The 18,125-nt window shown below is 30.7% G+C and overlaps 1 protein-coding gene across 1 annotated transcript in view; it reads left to right on the forward strand.

Annotated features, from left to right (window-relative positions):
- Positions 1–18,125, forward strand: part of LOC107453436 (bone morphogenetic protein 1) — a 253,920-nt gene that overhangs the window by 43,064 nt on the left and 192,731 nt on the right. The window contains exon 2 of the mRNA XM_043049329.2: positions 5,589–5,838. Within this exon, the coding sequence (XP_042905263.1) occupies positions 5,634–5,838 (205 nt within the window). The 5' untranslated portion in view covers positions 5,589–5,633. The remainder of the gene's footprint in view (positions 1–5,588; positions 5,839–18,125) is intronic.

Here is an 18,125-nt window from a genome sequence, read left to right on the forward strand (position 1 = left end):
ATATATATGGGTCATTCTCACGAAAACTGTCATTTTTCAGTTCATAAAATCCCAAAAAAGTAAAGTGAATAAAAAGCTCTGAAACTTTTTATATTAATAGAAATGTGTAATGGCATTATAAAAAAAGTATATGTGCTATAATATATACTTAATATTTAAATAAATTAATTAATTTCAGTATTTAAAAAGTGAGGGAATGACACTAATAGAGAGGGAATGATATTTTATTTTAATACTTGTTTTTCTCTAAGTTACAGTTACCTCAAGTTTGAAAATGATAACATACTAAGTATATCTAATATTTATTATAATTTAGTTTTATGTATTTAATAGTTTTTACAGGTTTGGGAAATAAAATTGGCCAGCACGATTGAACAAAAGAAAAAAAATTAATAATATACTCATCTTGAATCATTCCCTCACTTCAGTATCATTCCCTCACTTTATACACTAGAGAGGGAATGACAAATTTAATAAAATTTAAAAATAACAGTTAGGCCTAATTAATTTCTGAAACCAATCACATACAATTATATTCATACAAGAAAGCAACATATAATTATCCACTTTCTCGATGAAGTTGTATTTTACTTTACTCTAAAAAACCACATGAGGGAATGACAAATGTAAAAAATTTTACCTGGTTTGTTTCATTCAAATTTATTCCACAGCAAAGCTTCTTTAAGTTGAAGTTGGAAACATACTGCAATTTTGTTCTATGATGCCAGTTGTTAACTGCTAAAGTTTTTATTAAAATATTTTTATTCTAAGAAGATTGCAGGTGATAAGAACATTGTTGTGAGGGAATGATGCGAAACACTAAGGACAAAGTTTGAAATGGTGCTGTGTTAATATTTTTATCAGAAATTAATTTTTAAATTGATTTTCTGAATTCTATATTTCAATATTCTGAAATAAAAAACACGAATTTGTAATTTTTTTTATTTTTATTTCAGAAATAAAGTNATTTTTTTTCGTAAGTTGTAAAACAAACATAAAATATACTGGGGACATGAAAATGACTGTTTTTGTGAGAACGACCCATATATATATACAGGGTCTTTATAATTAAAGTTCCACTTTGAAATGGCTATAAAAATAAAACTACCCGACCGAATGTCATCAAACATTGTAAACGTCTATAAAAGGTCGTGGGATTTTAGTTCCCGCAAAAAAAAAATTTACCTCTAGCGGAGAATGGCGCTGTATGCAATAGTGTTAAACAAATGTGAAATATGCAAATTTGTTTTACACGTCTTTTACCGTAAATTTGCCGTAAACCTTGCTGTGTCATTGGACCTCGGCGTTTTCCTCTTACAGTACGGAACTTTTGTAAAGCCCTCCGTTCATTGCTGTCGCATTCATAGTAACATTTCACGAGCAAAGCACGGTCTTGCATGGTAACAGACATTATCGACTCAGAACACTGACAGCTCAGACAAGGCGTCTCACTTTTATAACTGCAAAGTCACATGACGTGTAAAACAAATTTGCATATTTCACATTTGTTTAACACTATTGCATACAGCGCCATTCTCCGATGGTGCTGAATTTTTGACATTTTGTTTTTTTGCGGGAACTAAAATACCATGACCTTTTATAGACATTTACCAAGTTTGATGACATTTGGTCGGGTAGTTTTATTTTTATAGCCATTTCAAAGTGGAACTTTAATTATAAAGAATCTGCAATTGGTTTCTCTTTATAAGCTACAGATTGTTTTTAAAAAACTGACATTTTTGGACTATTTTCTGTAAAAAAATAAAGTTTAAAAATGTCATTTATAACAGGGGGTTGCATAAATGTTGCACCAACCTTTTAAGGGAGCTGGGGCAGATCATAAGGGCAAAATTAAAATGGAACCGCTAGGTGTGCTTCACTATTGTGAACTGTTTCCTCGTGTGCGTCTGAACAGGTCATAATAATAAAGTACCCCTAGCCGCGTGTAACGATATTTTTGGGCTATGCAATTTTCACCCTGATGATGTGCCTTAACTTCCCTAAAAGTTTGGCGCAACATTTATGTGACTTCCTATTATATATAACGTTTTTAAACTTGTACATTTCGACAGGAAATTGACAAAAAAAATTTGATTTATAAAAAGTCCGTCGCGTTAGGAGCTAAAAAAATTTCAGATTTAAAGTCCTCACACCCGCTTTAGGTAAGATCAAGTTTTTGCAAAAATGCAACAAGACATTTCTTCCCCAGTATTATTCTTAAATATCTAATGAATTTTCTTTGGGCGTAATTGTATTAACAAACTAAGCTCTGCAGTTATCATGTGATTTAGACAAAAAAGAAACAGTACTTTTGAAAGACAAATAAGCTAAATTTGGATTTATGTTTTAAAAAGGTTGTATGGCTATTAAATATCAGTTTTAGTTTGTTTGTTTTTTTGCTTCCATTAATATTAATTTACTTAACCTTTCTCAAGTTTTAAATTTAATAATTTTATTAATTTATATTTTTATTTCATTTAGGTAGATTTACCCATCAAACAGTATCAAAAAACATTATTCAAATAATCCGACTTTTCTCTAAATGTCTAAATTAAAAGGGAAAAACTAATGTTCTTTTGTTTTTGTTCTAATTTTTTAAAAAATGTTTTTATGAAATTTTGCAACTTTTAATATTAACGCATGTTGAGAGTTTGAGGTTTTTTTGCAGTTTTTAAAACAAATGTTGTGATAAATGAAAAGCCGCTTAAATATTTAATTTTTTTTTATTCTTAAGCTAACGATAAATAGTTAAGAATTTAAATTTCACAATCAAGAGCTTATGTATGATCTTAGAATGTAAATTTGGTTCATCAATTTGTTATCTTAAATGTCATAATCTCTAAACAAAACATTTTCTTTCAATAATATTTTATGAATATTTTATTTTGCGTTCGTTTCACAAGTAAATATTTGTTTCTATCCGACAAGGACATCTGTAACTGGGGGGTATTAACCTTCCGTTATATACGCTCTAAAATATGTGGGTCTGACTTACGCCGTAATTCTGAATGCAACATTCATTCTCTTTTTCTGTCTTTAATTTCGGCTATTATGTTCTACGATTTGACAAGGGCATGTGACAAAACCGAAGATTTATGCAGTGAAACCTCTCGGGAGCGGCCACTTTCTGTTTCACAGTAAACTGGTTGTTAATGGAGGTTGTTTGTTCTTAGCGGTTACCTCCATTAATTTCAAAATCTCATCGAAGGTACATGATTTTTTGCAAACGATTTTTCTTTCAGTTATTGTTATTTTCTTGGTGCGGAAATACTATTTGTGTTAGCGTCATGAAAACCGGATCGATAAATAAATTTAGGGTCAATAAAAGTGATCCCTGCTTATATAATTTAGTCTAAAAATGCGGTATTGGTCTTCGTTAAACTGTTCTACCGTAAAGTGTTCGACTTCGCGTGCAGGTCGTTGGGCTACTGAAACGGGATGCTATCCCCTGTGCAGAGGATCAAAATTGTGGTGGCATGTCTTCGGATCATCCTCAGGAATGATTCCCAGACCGTCGCTAATAGCCCATTGTGCAGCTTTAGTGTGACGTAAATGAACTACAACTACAACAACCTAAGGTTTTATACGAACTGTGAAAGGTTTCAACTGGCTCATGTCCCGTAACCACTGGAAAGCATCAGCGCTTATAAACAAACAACATAGAAATGATTGATTGACTGAAGAACTTGAACTTCAAAATACTAATCCGCACTCTCTTAGTGGCATGTCATTCCCCAAAATATTGAATACCGTTTTTCATTACTATTGCGTGTAACAAAATTAGTCAAACGTCAGTTAAATATTTGTGTGCTATTTAATTCGAAACGTTGTGATTCTTTTCTGACTTCTGCCGTGATCATACCAGCACACTTTCCTTTTCTCGTATATTTTGCTTTAATTATACGTCTCGCCGATAAATGATGAAGATCTTAATAAACTTCGAGGTTCGAATGTGCGTTTCAATTTTCACAGATGGGAGGTATCTCGGGTGTTTTTCTTGTACCCGATCCTAGGCTATTAATTACTTATTTATTTATGTATTTATATGTTATATACTTATTATTATATCAGGCTATTAATTACTTATTTATTTATATATCTATTTATTTATTAAAATCTAATCTATTAACTTGCAAGGCCATGTCAAACGTAAGGTGTTGTCTTTCCGTCAAACATCCTTAAGCGTGGAAGTAGTGTGTTTGATTCATGCCTGGATTCCGTTTGATAAGCCTTTAGTTATAACTTTTAATCTTTGTTTTCTTTTTATTTCTGTCATGTTCTTTTGCTGTTAGTGTAACTTATTCTTCAATTTGTTAACTTATTCTTCAATAATAGTTTTAGCATACAAGACTGCAAATTTATACATAAATGATTGAGTAAAACATAAAGATGCATCCAGTGTATTTTTAAAATTGAACCACTTACCTCAAGGCAGCAGAGATTTTGGCGTAATAACAACTATTCTCAATCGGATATGCAGTCGACTCGAACGGCTTACAAGCGACAAATTACAGAACAGAAAAGACTTTTTACAGAATAATATCACTAAGAGTCAATTTTAATCTCGGGAGCAGTTCTATCTACATTTTCCTTTATTTATGGGTCCTGCAGTGGAGTGATTGTAAAGACACAGTGGAACAGCGAAGTCAAGAATCACTGGCTGTGGTCAGTTATTGGGTGGGTGACCACTTTGATCAGCCTGCGTAGGGACCGAGGGTGCACGGTATCAGTCCTCCTTAAACTATTCTACCGTAAAGTGATCGACTTCGCGCACAGGTCGTCGGGCTACCGAAGCGGGGGTGCCATCCTCTCCGCAGAGGATCAAAATTGTGATGGCATGTCTTCTGATCATCCTCCGGGATGTTTCCCAGACCGTCGCCAATAGCCCATTGTGCAGCTCTAGTGTGACGTAAATTAACAACAACAGAGTTGTGGAATTTGAACCCACCGCTTCCACGCTATCGATCGAGCTGCAAGATTGTCTTGTCTATAATTTAAACAAGTTATTAATCGAGCAAAAAAAACAACAGGAAACGTATCACATAAAGAAAATTTCAAATTTGACATTGTTCTGAACTCGTTTAAGATTCCAATATAATCAGTAAGGCAGTTCGATTTCCGGATGCTAAATTCTTTGATTTTTAAATAGGCAAATATTTATGTTTAAACTTCGAAAATTGTTACAATATTCTCTGACCATCTCTGTTTAAATAAATATAAGGTTTATTTTAAATTTTATTGCGTTGCTGCATTGTGTTTGTTTATACAGCGTTGTAATGTTGATTGAAGTCTTAACAATATTTTTATCTTCACAAATTGTGTCAATTTAACAATACAGTAATGCTATTTTTTTATTTTAATTAATTTAAATTAGATAAAAGCTTTTAAAAATATTCTTGAAACAAATCTATTATTCATCCAAGTTCGTCCATCTAATTTTCGCAATAAAATTAAGTTAAACCTCAAATTCGTATAAAGCCGGTTTATTTTACTTTTTTGCTTGTCACATATGATTAACCATTTTGATTACTTCTCAATCGAACGAATCTCTTTTGATGTACCTGTTAAATCCGATTATTTATTTTCAGATGACGTGGCGGCACTGACCGGCTGTGAGCGGGTACTTCTAGAATATGGAAGATTTGATCAAGATTGTCAAGGACCTGTCCAGCAAGAGAAGAACGAACCTTTTATTAGTGTCCTCGACCATCTTGCTGGTCACGTTCATGGTATGCACAGAGAACAGTGAAGCCAAGAAATGGACAATGGAAGAACTAGCCGCTACAAATTTCCAACACAAAGTTTCCAACGATGTTTACATGGATCCTTGCAAATCAGGTAAGCAACTCTTCTTTATTTTATCACTTACTTTAAAAAACACTCAGATCAAATCTGTCTGATTTGATCTGAGTGTTTTTTAAAGTAAGATCTTTAGTATTAACAACTTATTTGAAGAAAAGCTGATAACCTTGTTATTTGATCACAAATATTACTAACATGGCTGCATAATATACACTAAACACAGTTCTCGAAAAATTTTTCACCATCGTGAAACATTTTTTACTATTAACTAAAGAAAAAAAACTTCGTCTCTTGAAAGAGTTTCTCTTTTGGAATCCTGTGAAAAACATTCACTATTACGGTTTTTCATACCAATGCAAACGCGATTTAAAATTACATTCATATGATTTGAAACTGCACATCGCGATTTCTATTTACACGATTTAAGATCGTGCATCATTTTTCGTATTTTCATGATTTTATATTACTTATTGAGTTTCGTATTCACGCGATTTAAAAGCTACTATTAAGATTCGTGCTCAAGTGACTTAAAAATCATACATCGAAATTCCTATTCACGCTATTTTGAAATGAAACACAGAGATTCATATTCACATGATTTTAAAATGCAACATTGAGTTTAATGTTCTTGAGAATTTAAAATGAAACATCGATATTCGTATTAACACTATCATAAAATCAAATATCGAGATTAGTATTAAAGCGATTTTAAAATTAAATGTAAGGATTCATATTTACATGGTTCAAAAATTACACTATGAGACTCCTCTCTATTTACACAATATAACTAAATAAATAAATAAAATACTCTCCTCTGGGGATAAATCTACATACTTTTTTATTGCTCAAATTTCAGGAATGTTTCTAATTATTTGAAAAGTGTTTCTGCATATAAAAGTTTTTGATCTATCTTATAGTTTTTTTGTTTTTTTACCAAACTCATCCCAGTGGCATAAACCGGTAGTTTTATAAAAACTGAAACATTATTTTCAAAAAAAAACAGTGATTTTTAAGCAAATTTCGCCAAGATGAAGTTACGACGGAAGGGTTGGAACTAGTTACAAGAGTTAATCAATTGCTTGTGGAAAGTTTTTGATTTTATCTAAATCTGGTAATAATTTAATGGAATAATTGCATTACATGACATTCATTTTCAATATACAATTTGATGTCAATTGATGTTACTAAATAATTAAATAGATTCTTAACATAAGAAAACTATATTCAATTCGTTTACATTCAGTCGATTTGTAATTAACTAATTGTAATATGAATAACATTTAATGAAACAAAATTTTCCAAAATATAAGAACGAAAAAAATAATTACAGTTTGTCGAATGCGATGTTTTTATGAGTTTGAAGATCCCGAAATCAATTAAGTTATAAAAAGTATTTGAGAAAAAATTTTACTGATAATCGAGAAATAATTTTATCGAAAAAGTTTAATGAAGATTTATGAAAAAATAAATATCTTGAAATAGTTTTTGTAACAAAGTATTTTTTTCTTAACTAGTAGAATAACTAGTAAGTAAAACGAAAAGTACTTTAAGTTTCGTTATTTGTCATGAAACGGAAAATATTAATAAGTTTTCTGCATAGATTAGAATTCAGATTAGCGATATAAGGACAATATCTGCATCATTCGATTATCAAGAGCTTGAACCTTGTATTGCTATCAAGTTCAGAGCTGCAGTTGATGTTTAAAACTTGTATATGTCACGGAGAATGACCGAAATCGGTGGTTGTTGACTTTCACCGGTGAATGTTGACAATCACATAGTCGCTTTGGTGAATGTCCGAAATATTTATTACATTTGATTTGATATGGATTTATTCGTGGATATAATTACATTTATTCGATATTTTAATACTTACTGACGATAGATCAGAAGAAACATCAGTGTTTGGAGTATCGGGCCATACATTTACATTTGACTGGTATACATTTGCCCGGTATACCCTACACTGATGTTTTTTTAAGGTGAAGTGCCACTGCCCGGTATACCCTACACTGATGTTTAAGGTGAAGTGCCACTGGCCGGTATACATTTGCCCGGTATACCCTACACTGATGTTTTTAAAGGTTAAGTGCCATAGCCTGGTATACATTTGCTCGGTATACAGTACACTGATGTTTTTTTTAAGGTGAAGTGCCATTAGCCGGTATACATTTGCCCGGTATACCCTACACTGATGTTTTTTAAGGTTAAGTGCCACTGCCCGTTATACATTTGCCCGGTATACCCTACACTGATGTTTTTTTAAGGTCAAGTGCCATAACCCGGTATACATTTGCCGATACTCCAAATACTGATGTTTCTTCTAATCTATCGTCAGTAAGCTTTAAAATATAGAATAAATATAAATATATCAAATAAATATAATAATATCAACGAATAAATTAACATAAAATTGGATATAACAAATATTTCGGACATTCACCAAAGCCACTGTGATTGTTGACATTCACCGGTGAGAGTCAACATTCTCCAGATTTCGGCCATTCACCGTAGCATATACATTTTAAAACTTAGGTGGAATTTTTTATTGACGAAAAATGCTGTTTGTAGCGGTTAAGAAAAAATAAAATTGACTCTGGTGTTCTTCTCAGACACAAATGTGCAGTTTAAATTTTAAACATTGCAGCTAGTTAAAGATCCAAATTTTGATTCCAGAACTCCAACGTTAAAAACACATAAAGTTTAGACATAATAAAATGTTGTGAAATTTGAATAAAGTAATACATTGTTTAGAGAGAAATAGCTACTGTATTTTAAAAATATAAATTCATTTCGTTCCAATAACTCACGCGTAAAATTAAAAGAATGATTTTTTTTCCTTTCTGCATCAGATATTTTTTTCTTTTAAAAAATAAGCATTTTCAATTTTAAAGACCTTATAAGAACAATGAAGATTGACTTTTTTGTGTAATGTGGATTTTGTTTTTTATCTTCCCACTTAATGTTTATAAAAAATAAGCATTTTTCATTTTAATAAAAGAGAGAGAAATAAGTGGTAACTTTTTTTCGTGGGAAAAACTATCGTGTCGGTCTATTTTATATAGAATCGCTAGGATAACATTTTCTCCAAATAGCTTTATTTGAAATTGCTCTTCACAGTAATGAAAATTCAGTTACTACTTTTATTAAAAGCTTGCGATTTATTGATTTCAGATATATTGGCGTCTATCTACCCCTTGGTGCAAATATTTATAAAAATAATTTATAGAATTATATAGCTGTTTTTCCTGTTTTTGATTTCAAAATGCTTTTTTTTAATCTTTAATAAGTATTTAGAATCATTTTAATTATTTAAGAATAAATCAGTTGTTTGTTTTCTATTATATTTTCAACAAATACCGGAAGCAGCTTGCGAGGAGTTGTCGTAAAAGGACTTGGCAAGCGCGAACTATGCAAATCGTGGGTAGTTGTACTGTTTTCAGTGTCATTTATTTGAACTTACGTAACCCAATTTTAATTGCAAGGTATCTGCAATTTGAGATTTTTTTTGTAAATTATTACATGGGTCTAATTAAAACATGGGTCTGCAATTATATTGTATTTACATACCGATGTTTTTTAAAAAGGGTAAGGCAACTTATATCCTTTGTATAAGCGACTGGTGTTACCTGTAAAGAAACTTGTACTACTTGCAAACCTGCTTGTGCCACTTGAGAACCGACTTGTGGCACTTGCAAACCGACTTGTGCCACTTGAGAACCGACTTGTGCCACTTGAAAACCGACTTGTGCCACTTGAAAACCGACTTGTGCCACCTGTAAAGCAGCTTGTGGCACCTGTAAAGCAGCTTGTGGCACCTGTAAAGCAGCTTGTGCCACCTGTAAAGCAGCTTGTGCCACCTGTAAAGCAGCTTGTGCCACTTGAAAAGGGACTTGTGCCACTTGAAAAGGGACTTGTGCCACTTGAAAAGGGACTTGTGCCACNCTTGAAAACCGACTTGTGCCACTTGAAAACCGACTTGTGCCACCTGTAAAGCGACTTGTGCCACTTGAAAAGCGACTTGTGCCACTTTAGAATTGATTTGTGCCACTTGAGAACCGACTTGTGCCACCTGTAAACCGGGTTTTGCCACTTGAAAAGCGACTTGTGCCACTTGTAAAGCGACTTGTGCCACAAGAAAGATGAATTATATCATTTGAAAAATAATTTACTTGAAAAAGAAGGACTGCGCTATTAACGAGTCAAGTAATTTGAAAATTGAATTTGCATTTTCTACTTTGCACGTATTGCAATCTGTGACAATATATGCAAATTTTGTTTCCAAAAATGCTTTTAACCAGAATTTTTCAATTTCATAATCAATTGCTCATACAGATTATACGACTGCTTTTCAATATCTTTTCTAAAACACCAATAGTAACTTTATAACACAAATTAAATACATCTCTTAATAAAAGCAATAACGCAACAGAACTTTTCTCACAAATATTGACACAGATTCCAGACAGAGAAAAAGAACAACCAAGTAATTCATTTCGAGGACCCCTTCTATCGATAAACAATCGAATCAGGGAAGGAAATCCGAACGTAATAAGCGCTTTTAATCACGTGATGTCGGTCCTTTAATAATGTAATGAAAGTCATAAATCCCATGTTTTCCCGATATGGTTGTGTATATTCTGTCATCTGCAGCAAGAGATGGGAGATATTTTACTACCCATATTTCATCCTGCTTTAGATGAAAGTTTATCGTTATCTAAGCAATATTTATTTATCTCGATTAATTGAACTTCCTAACGAATTCTTTCATGTTCTAACCCCCATATCGAATGTTTATTGGTGAATTAATTTGATATCATCCTATGCAAACGTAATATATATGTATTATTTACTGCATTTTAAATTCGAATTTACAGTTTTAACTTATCTCATTGAACATAAATTCAACTAAGTCAAAAAGCTTAGATTCAAATCAGTAGTATTGCTCTGGAATATCAGTCATTTCTAATTTTTCCATACTAACTGCCAATTAAGCTGGTAACATTACAAATTTAAATCGCTAATTTAATCACATTTGCTAATCTAAATCACATTACTAATTTAAATCACATTTAGAGTCCAGAAAATATACCAGTTTGCGAATCTACTAGAGTCAGGTTTGAGTCCTGACTCTAGTAGATTCGTAAGCTGATCTAATATCACATAGCTGTGGACTTTGTGCCATTAAATCCCACATTCAATTCAATTCTAATATCACATAGATATTCTTAGTGGAAACTTGAAATAAAGCTAGCCATAGACGATTTTTCGCCTTTTTTTATTTCCATATATTTAAATATTGAAATATAATTAAAAACTGATACAATTTCTATGTAAACGGTGATACATAAGTGTTTCGAGTATTGAGTGTATCAAAATACTGAACAGTTCCCTTGCATTCGGATTTAAGTTCAGAATTATTAAAATCTTCGAGAGCTTTATCTTAATTGTACTTCCGTGCGATTGAAAAAATTACGTAAGCAGAGATGCCAACTGCTCCGGACGCGCCATAATAATTTAAAAAAAACGGTAAAGAATTTCAAACTAAAATTTGCAAATATTATATCAATTTTGCTTACTTTTAAAATGGTGTAGGATGATTTAACTTAAACAAAGTGGCGAATTGTAAAAGCTTTCAAATTATTTAGAAATAGTGGTGGATAAAAACCTAATAAATTGAATTTATTAAACCAAACGTAACACATTAATAAATTACCACTCGAAAATATTTATTTGCTGTCCGGAGCAACTTGGCATCTCTGTGTAAGTGCTTCACGATAGATTTTGATAAAAAGTGGCTTGATAACTTTTTTTTTCTGTTGCTAATACTATGAACTTTAAAATAGAATTTCAAAAAAATGAGAAAACAAATTTGTTTTTGATTTTTTTTGGTAATAGCTTATTTTACAAAAATGTCAAATATATAAAAATCTCAATTTTGAATTTTATGCCGCTTGCGTTTATTTCACTAGTACACGGCAGAATAACAGTAGCAAGAATCCAGGACATGAATTGCCACTTCCAACAAAGATGGGGCCTATCTTGGCAAGTTTGATTATTATTAAAAACGTGCAAAAGTTGTTAAACAAAGAACTTCTAATCGAACTTCGAATAACGTAAACCATTATTCAATATTTTTGTTACTTCCGTCAGTTATGTACAATAAATAAAGTAATAGCAAAATATTATAGAATACTAGGAAGAGTGGATGAATCAAAATAATTTGGCGAATGTTGATAGTGAGCTTCAAAGCTAATCTATATCGAAGCCAATGTTGGTCTCATGTCATGTCGAAAATTGCAACTTGCATTAGAGACGCCTTAATGACCATTCATTATTTTTGTCTAAGACTTATTTTTATGTTAATTTTACTATTTACGTATTTTCCCACATCCCAAAAACTTTTTAAACCAATAGAAAAATTTTTGCACTTAATTGTAAAACTCGTTTATCCAAAGGTGATACCATGCAAAAAAAAATTCACTAAATATTTATTACTTTGTACTGTCTTATTAAATAATAGTCGAAAAAATTTGAATTGAAAGGTATACATTTTTTACAGCATTTTAAAAAATACAATTTTAAATGGCAAAATACAAATATGAGCGAAATCGGTCGAATAGTTCCTGAGAAACTGATTTTTAAAAATACGATTTTTTGTGTCTGATTTCGTTGCTTAAGTAATCACCTACACTAATTAGTATACTTGAGGTCATCCCTCAGAACTTTTAAGATTGAGTCCTAGAACGTGAAGATCCAATTATTAAATTGAAAGTTATTTAGATTGTTCTTTTTTTTATTTCTCTTATTTTGAGCTCAGTACTTAGCACAATATAGTATATTTCTAAGTATCATTGAAAACTTAGAATCAAATCAGAGCTAATCCAGAGTTCTAAACTACGCAGGTGAGCGAAATTACTATTTTTTCCTGTTGCATCAACGAAGAGTAGTTTTTATTTATTTTATTTTAAATATTGAACTGTTTTGACTATATTTAAAGAGTAACGTAGAACAAAATAAAAGAGGGTATATTGAATTGATTAAAAAAATCTGAATTTTTTTAATTACATATGAAATGAATAAGCTTGATGTTATTCTAATACTAACAAAAATAAAATAGTTTCAAGTTTTCATCATGCTATATAACAACATCTAACTTTCTTGAAGATTGCATAAAATGTATAACAATTTCGCTTACAACATTAATATTAAAAGTAAACAAAAATGAGACTTTCTTACAACCCCATTCTAAAGAATGACAAGAAAAAAAAGCTTATTTTTTTTCCTCTTAATAATATTCAGTTTTTAACAAAACTTCATTCAGGTCGTGTGTATAGTTGAAACTTCAATATAACGTGCGTACATATTTATTTAAGAAGTTATCATTTAAATATTGATTCAACTAATTGAAGTCTGCAAAAATTTCCTCTCTGTAAATATTCCCCATGAAGTCTCGCAGTTTAATTTGTTAAGCTAAAGGATTTTTCCCCTTTTTTTTTCAAAAAAAAAAAAATGCGCTTTACAAAATATTAATCAAAAGTAGTTATTTTTCCCTTCAAATCTGAAGCGAAGAAGTTGCTGTTTTTGTTTAAGTAACTATTGATCACAATTTTGGTTAAGATTTAAGATTGTAATTAGCACTATTCTGCTTGTTTAAATCATTAATGATATTTCATCATGCAATCCTGTTTATTTAAGCAGATTGATGTAGTAAAATGCTTCATTTTTATTCAATGATATCACGTGGATTGTCACATTTTCTACTAATTTTTAATGCATATCTATTTTGGCGAATATTAAAAGAAAAAGTTTTTTAATATTTACGAGAGGGGTCGTTTTCGATGCGAAATACAGGTTGCCCAATAAGTCAGGTAAGAAATAATTTTGTTAAAAAACAAAATTTTAATTAAAAATTTTACTGACTCATTAAGTATGCAATATAGTTATGCAATAAATAAGCGCGTTGGGTAAATGACCAAAATATTACGGGTTAATCCGCACACATTTTTACAAATTTCAAAACTATTACGTTTTAATATGACTTATTTTAGATTATACAGCACTCAATTTCCTTCACTGTGTGGGTAATTTTGAGCTTGTTACCATTAACTTTTAAGTTTTTAAAAACACCAGAAAAAAGTTCTTGACGCTAAGTTCCATGATCTGGGAAGACAATTTGGATCACCAATACAAGAAATTACACGATCAGAGAATGACTCAATATGTTTAATCTTTAAGTACATGTAAAAAAAAATTACGAATGGAAACTTATTTAAAGATTGTAACCGTTTGTACTCAGGCTTGCTCATTACCTACATTTAAACTGACTGAACACCTGAATTAAATGTGTTTTAAGTTGTGAAATAGTTCAGGTGCCCCCGAACCTCAAAACCTTTTTTTCAGTAAACGAACCCGCGATTGGCCCGGGCTCAGGATTTTGCCCTGCAACTGAGCCCCTCTAATCTCTAATGTAAAGAGCACTATATTGAACTATACATTGCTGAACTATATACGACCAAACAACGCCTTGTATATATTGAATTACAGTTTTAATATTCAATTATTAATTAATTTTTATTTTTAATTTTAATAATTTGAAATGCTCAATTTACTGTAAAATATTTTGATTTCAAATATTTCTAACAGTGCTATGAAAACTGAAGGTTTATATTAAAATTATTCCTATGATTGCAATTTTGTTTTTAAGTTAGCATATCAGAAGTAAATTGACTTGTAAATTATTTTTATTCTCAAACCCATTCTTAAAATTTCTTTACTTTTTACCGTTTTTAGCACATATTTTAATGTGAAAGCATACAATACCTTTAACGGTGCATTTTGCTTGATGTTGTAGTATAAATTATTCGCAAAGCTTATTTTGCCACAAAGTGACTTTATGCACATTCTCATAAAGTAGTACTTTTTAAGAGCAATGAAGTTGGGAAAAATTAAACAGCTGGTTAAATTCACACAGAATTTAAGTAAAGTCACCTAAGCATAATTAAACATGTTTATAGTGGAAAATGGCAGTATTTTGCAATAATGGGTTTGAAATAAAAAATGAACCTGCGAATTAATGTACAAATGGAAGTAGTAAATTAAATGAAAGGTTTAAAAACTACGTTTATCAAGGTTAGTGAGCTAAAAAGTAGTAGTAAAAAGTAGTTTAGAGAGCTTTAGAGAACTTTTTAAACTAGAAAATAATTCCATATTTGCTACACATAAAATGAAAAACGTAGGGCGAATCAATTTTCGGTTATGATAGGATTTAATGAGAAGGTGATGATGCCCTCTGCGTTTTAGGCAGGGGCGGATTAAGCGTAAGCGGGGCCCTAGGCCATTCAAATTTTTGGGGCCCTTCGATTAATTTTTTTTCTCGTATATTTCTTATTTATTAAAATATAAAAGTATTAATATATCTTTTCATGTAAGAAAGCAAATTTAAAATAAAAATAAATAATAATAAATTAAATGTTACATTATTTTGTTAAATTAGAACAAAAAAAATATATCGTATTTTATTAATATATATTTGAAATTGATTTTTTTTAAGAAAATCATTGTTTTTCTTAATTTTTTTAAATTTATTTTCGAAAATTTTTTTTTAAGGGGACCCTTATCATTGGGGGCCCCAGGCCATGGCCTAGTCTGGCCTAATGGGTAATCCGCCCTTGGTTTTAGAAGAGGTAAAAATTTGATTTTTCTCCTTTTCAGTTCATTTGAAAGAAATAGATTTTAAATTTTCATCTTATTTTACTATTTTCTTTTTAATTTTGAGTACGTTAGCTAAATTGCGTCTGAAATTGGTCGTAAGTTCCATTGGATTTTCGTCCAGCACAAAGTCCAATCGAAATTAGAATACTCGAACTATTCGGAAATTGATCGGGATTTAGATTGACGATATATCTATTTAGTGATAATATCGTGATAAACTGTATTGACTGAAAGCTGGAAATAATTGGGATTTGCGTTATACTCTGGTACTGGGTTCTTAAAGAGATTTGCATGCTCTATCTAGTAGGAAAGTGGACACAATATCAAATTCAGTGGGAAAAAAAACTTTATAAACTTTAAAACTTCATATTCTACGTTGTAAAATATAAAATATTTAGTACAGAACTTCCATAATCTACAGTTTTTACCTTGAAAAAAAGTTTCGAAATGGAGGAAAACAAAGTATAAGAACTGAAAAAGGATCGATTTTAAAATAAAATATTTATTATATAAATAAATGTGCGCGGATATTGTTTTTTTTAGGAATCACTTCCTATAGGTCCATTCAATTTTAAACCATAGGATCGTGAAATTTAAAAAATAGAGTTTAACTTGCTTGGCAATCTAATATGGCACGTTCAACTTAGTTGTATATTATTCTTGTTGCAAGTTTTCTCGATGCCATGGTTTAAATGAGCTCTAAAATTATTTTCAATGTATGCGCTTACTTTAGTGGTCAAATATGCAAAAATATGCTTTTATAAAAAAATATTTAGGTCATTTACAGCACTCTTTCACCAAAGGAAGGTTAAAATAATCAAAACTAATATGAGTTGTGTTACATAAGAGGTATTTAAAATGATAAGCTTCATTACTTCGTTTAAAAATTCTCATTCTACATTTATTTTGAACTGATGTCATGACTTTTCTAGAAATAACCTGAAAAATATATTTTTTATTAAAAGTATTTTTTATTCCTTTTAAATCGAAACATTTTGCATTTTTAAAACTAAAAAGATAGCTTAATACTATTTAGAAGACATAAATAACATGACAATAACAGAAATTTTGAAAGAATTAAACCTAATCTTCTTTCGCCTAATTTGAGAAGAGGATTATGCTGTCAGTTGGATTAATAAATTTAAAAATGATTGATATAATCTGTAATTAAGTATCTTTGTAAGAAATAAACGCATGAAATAATAAGTTTATAAAAATATCTTAACGTGAATTTCATTTTACCCGATTTGGAAGAAAAAAAACTTGTTTGGTACTTGTAATGTTAAAAACTAGTACTTCAAAGGCAATTAAAAATTAATTCGCTGTACAATGATACACTTGAATAAAATTTGACGACTTATACAAAAAGTATGAAATATAAATGAGTAAAGTCATTGCAATTTAAGAATGAAATATTATTTTACCAATGCTCCTTTTTTCTGTTTCTTTTTTAAAAAAAACAATATTCTTTGTAAATATTTATTTATTAAAATGATTTTACGCCATTTTATAAAAAGTGGTTTTGATTCGCAGAAAAAGTTGTAGGGTTCTTTTTTAAAGATAAACAGCGTTGTGATAGATTCTAAAAACTACGTTTACATATTTTAAAAGTATGTAGCTCTGAAATTTATTTCTTGAGAAAATATATTGAAATTCATATGCTAAAAAAGTGAAGAGGATCCAAACGAAATGGAATATATTCCATTTGATAAACTTGAATTTATCAAACTTTTTTCATTAATAAGTTTTTTTTTAATGTTAAAGGTAGTTTTTATTCTATTTGATTTATTGATATTTTTTAAGCGCATACTTCAAACGTAAAATATATTTCATCAGAAAATGAGAGCTAGTATTTGTTTCAATGAAACATTTCATATTAACAACTCCTTTTTTTTCTGGTGACAACGACAAACCAAAAATTTATGGTATGGGCTACCATATTCTAGAGTCCCGCAGTGGACTGATCGTTAAGACACGGTTCCCAGCAGATCACCGAAGTCAAGCATCACTGGCTACGGTCAGTGTGCGGGTGGGTGACCACTTGGATCAGTCTGCGTAGGGACCGAGGGTGTGCGGTATTGGTCCTCGTTAAACTGTGCTACCGTAAAGTGCTCGACTTCACGTGCAGATCGTAGGGCTAAAGAAGCGGGGGTGCCATCCCCTCTGCAGAGGATCAAAATTGTGATGGCATGTCTTCGGATCATCCCCAGGGATGTTTCCCACACCGTCGCCAATAGCCCATTGTGCAGCTCTAGTGCGACGTAAATTAACAACAACAACAACAACCATATTCTAGAATGTAATATTTTAAATTTTTAAAAATCCAGCTACTGGCAAAAGGTTTTAAGATAAAAATGCTTTTAGTTTCTCTTAGGTTTGTTTCTGATTTAAATATATTTAGCTTTCATAATAAGTACAATTTAATTTCGTTACAAAAAGTTTCTTGAACTTATATCACTCACTGCATTTCCTACAATTTTTATAGAAAAAAATATCCAAATGTTTTTATTATAATTCCTTTTAAAAAATAAATATTTTTCTGAATGAAATATAGGTGCTGATTTTGACACATTTAACCCAGTCAATTTTACACACACACACACATATAT

This window comes from Parasteatoda tepidariorum, chromosome 6, assembly GCF_043381705.1.
Source record: "Parasteatoda tepidariorum isolate YZ-2023 chromosome 6, CAS_Ptep_4.0, whole genome shotgun sequence".
Taxonomy (NCBI): domain Eukaryota; kingdom Metazoa; phylum Arthropoda; class Arachnida; order Araneae; family Theridiidae; genus Parasteatoda; species Parasteatoda tepidariorum.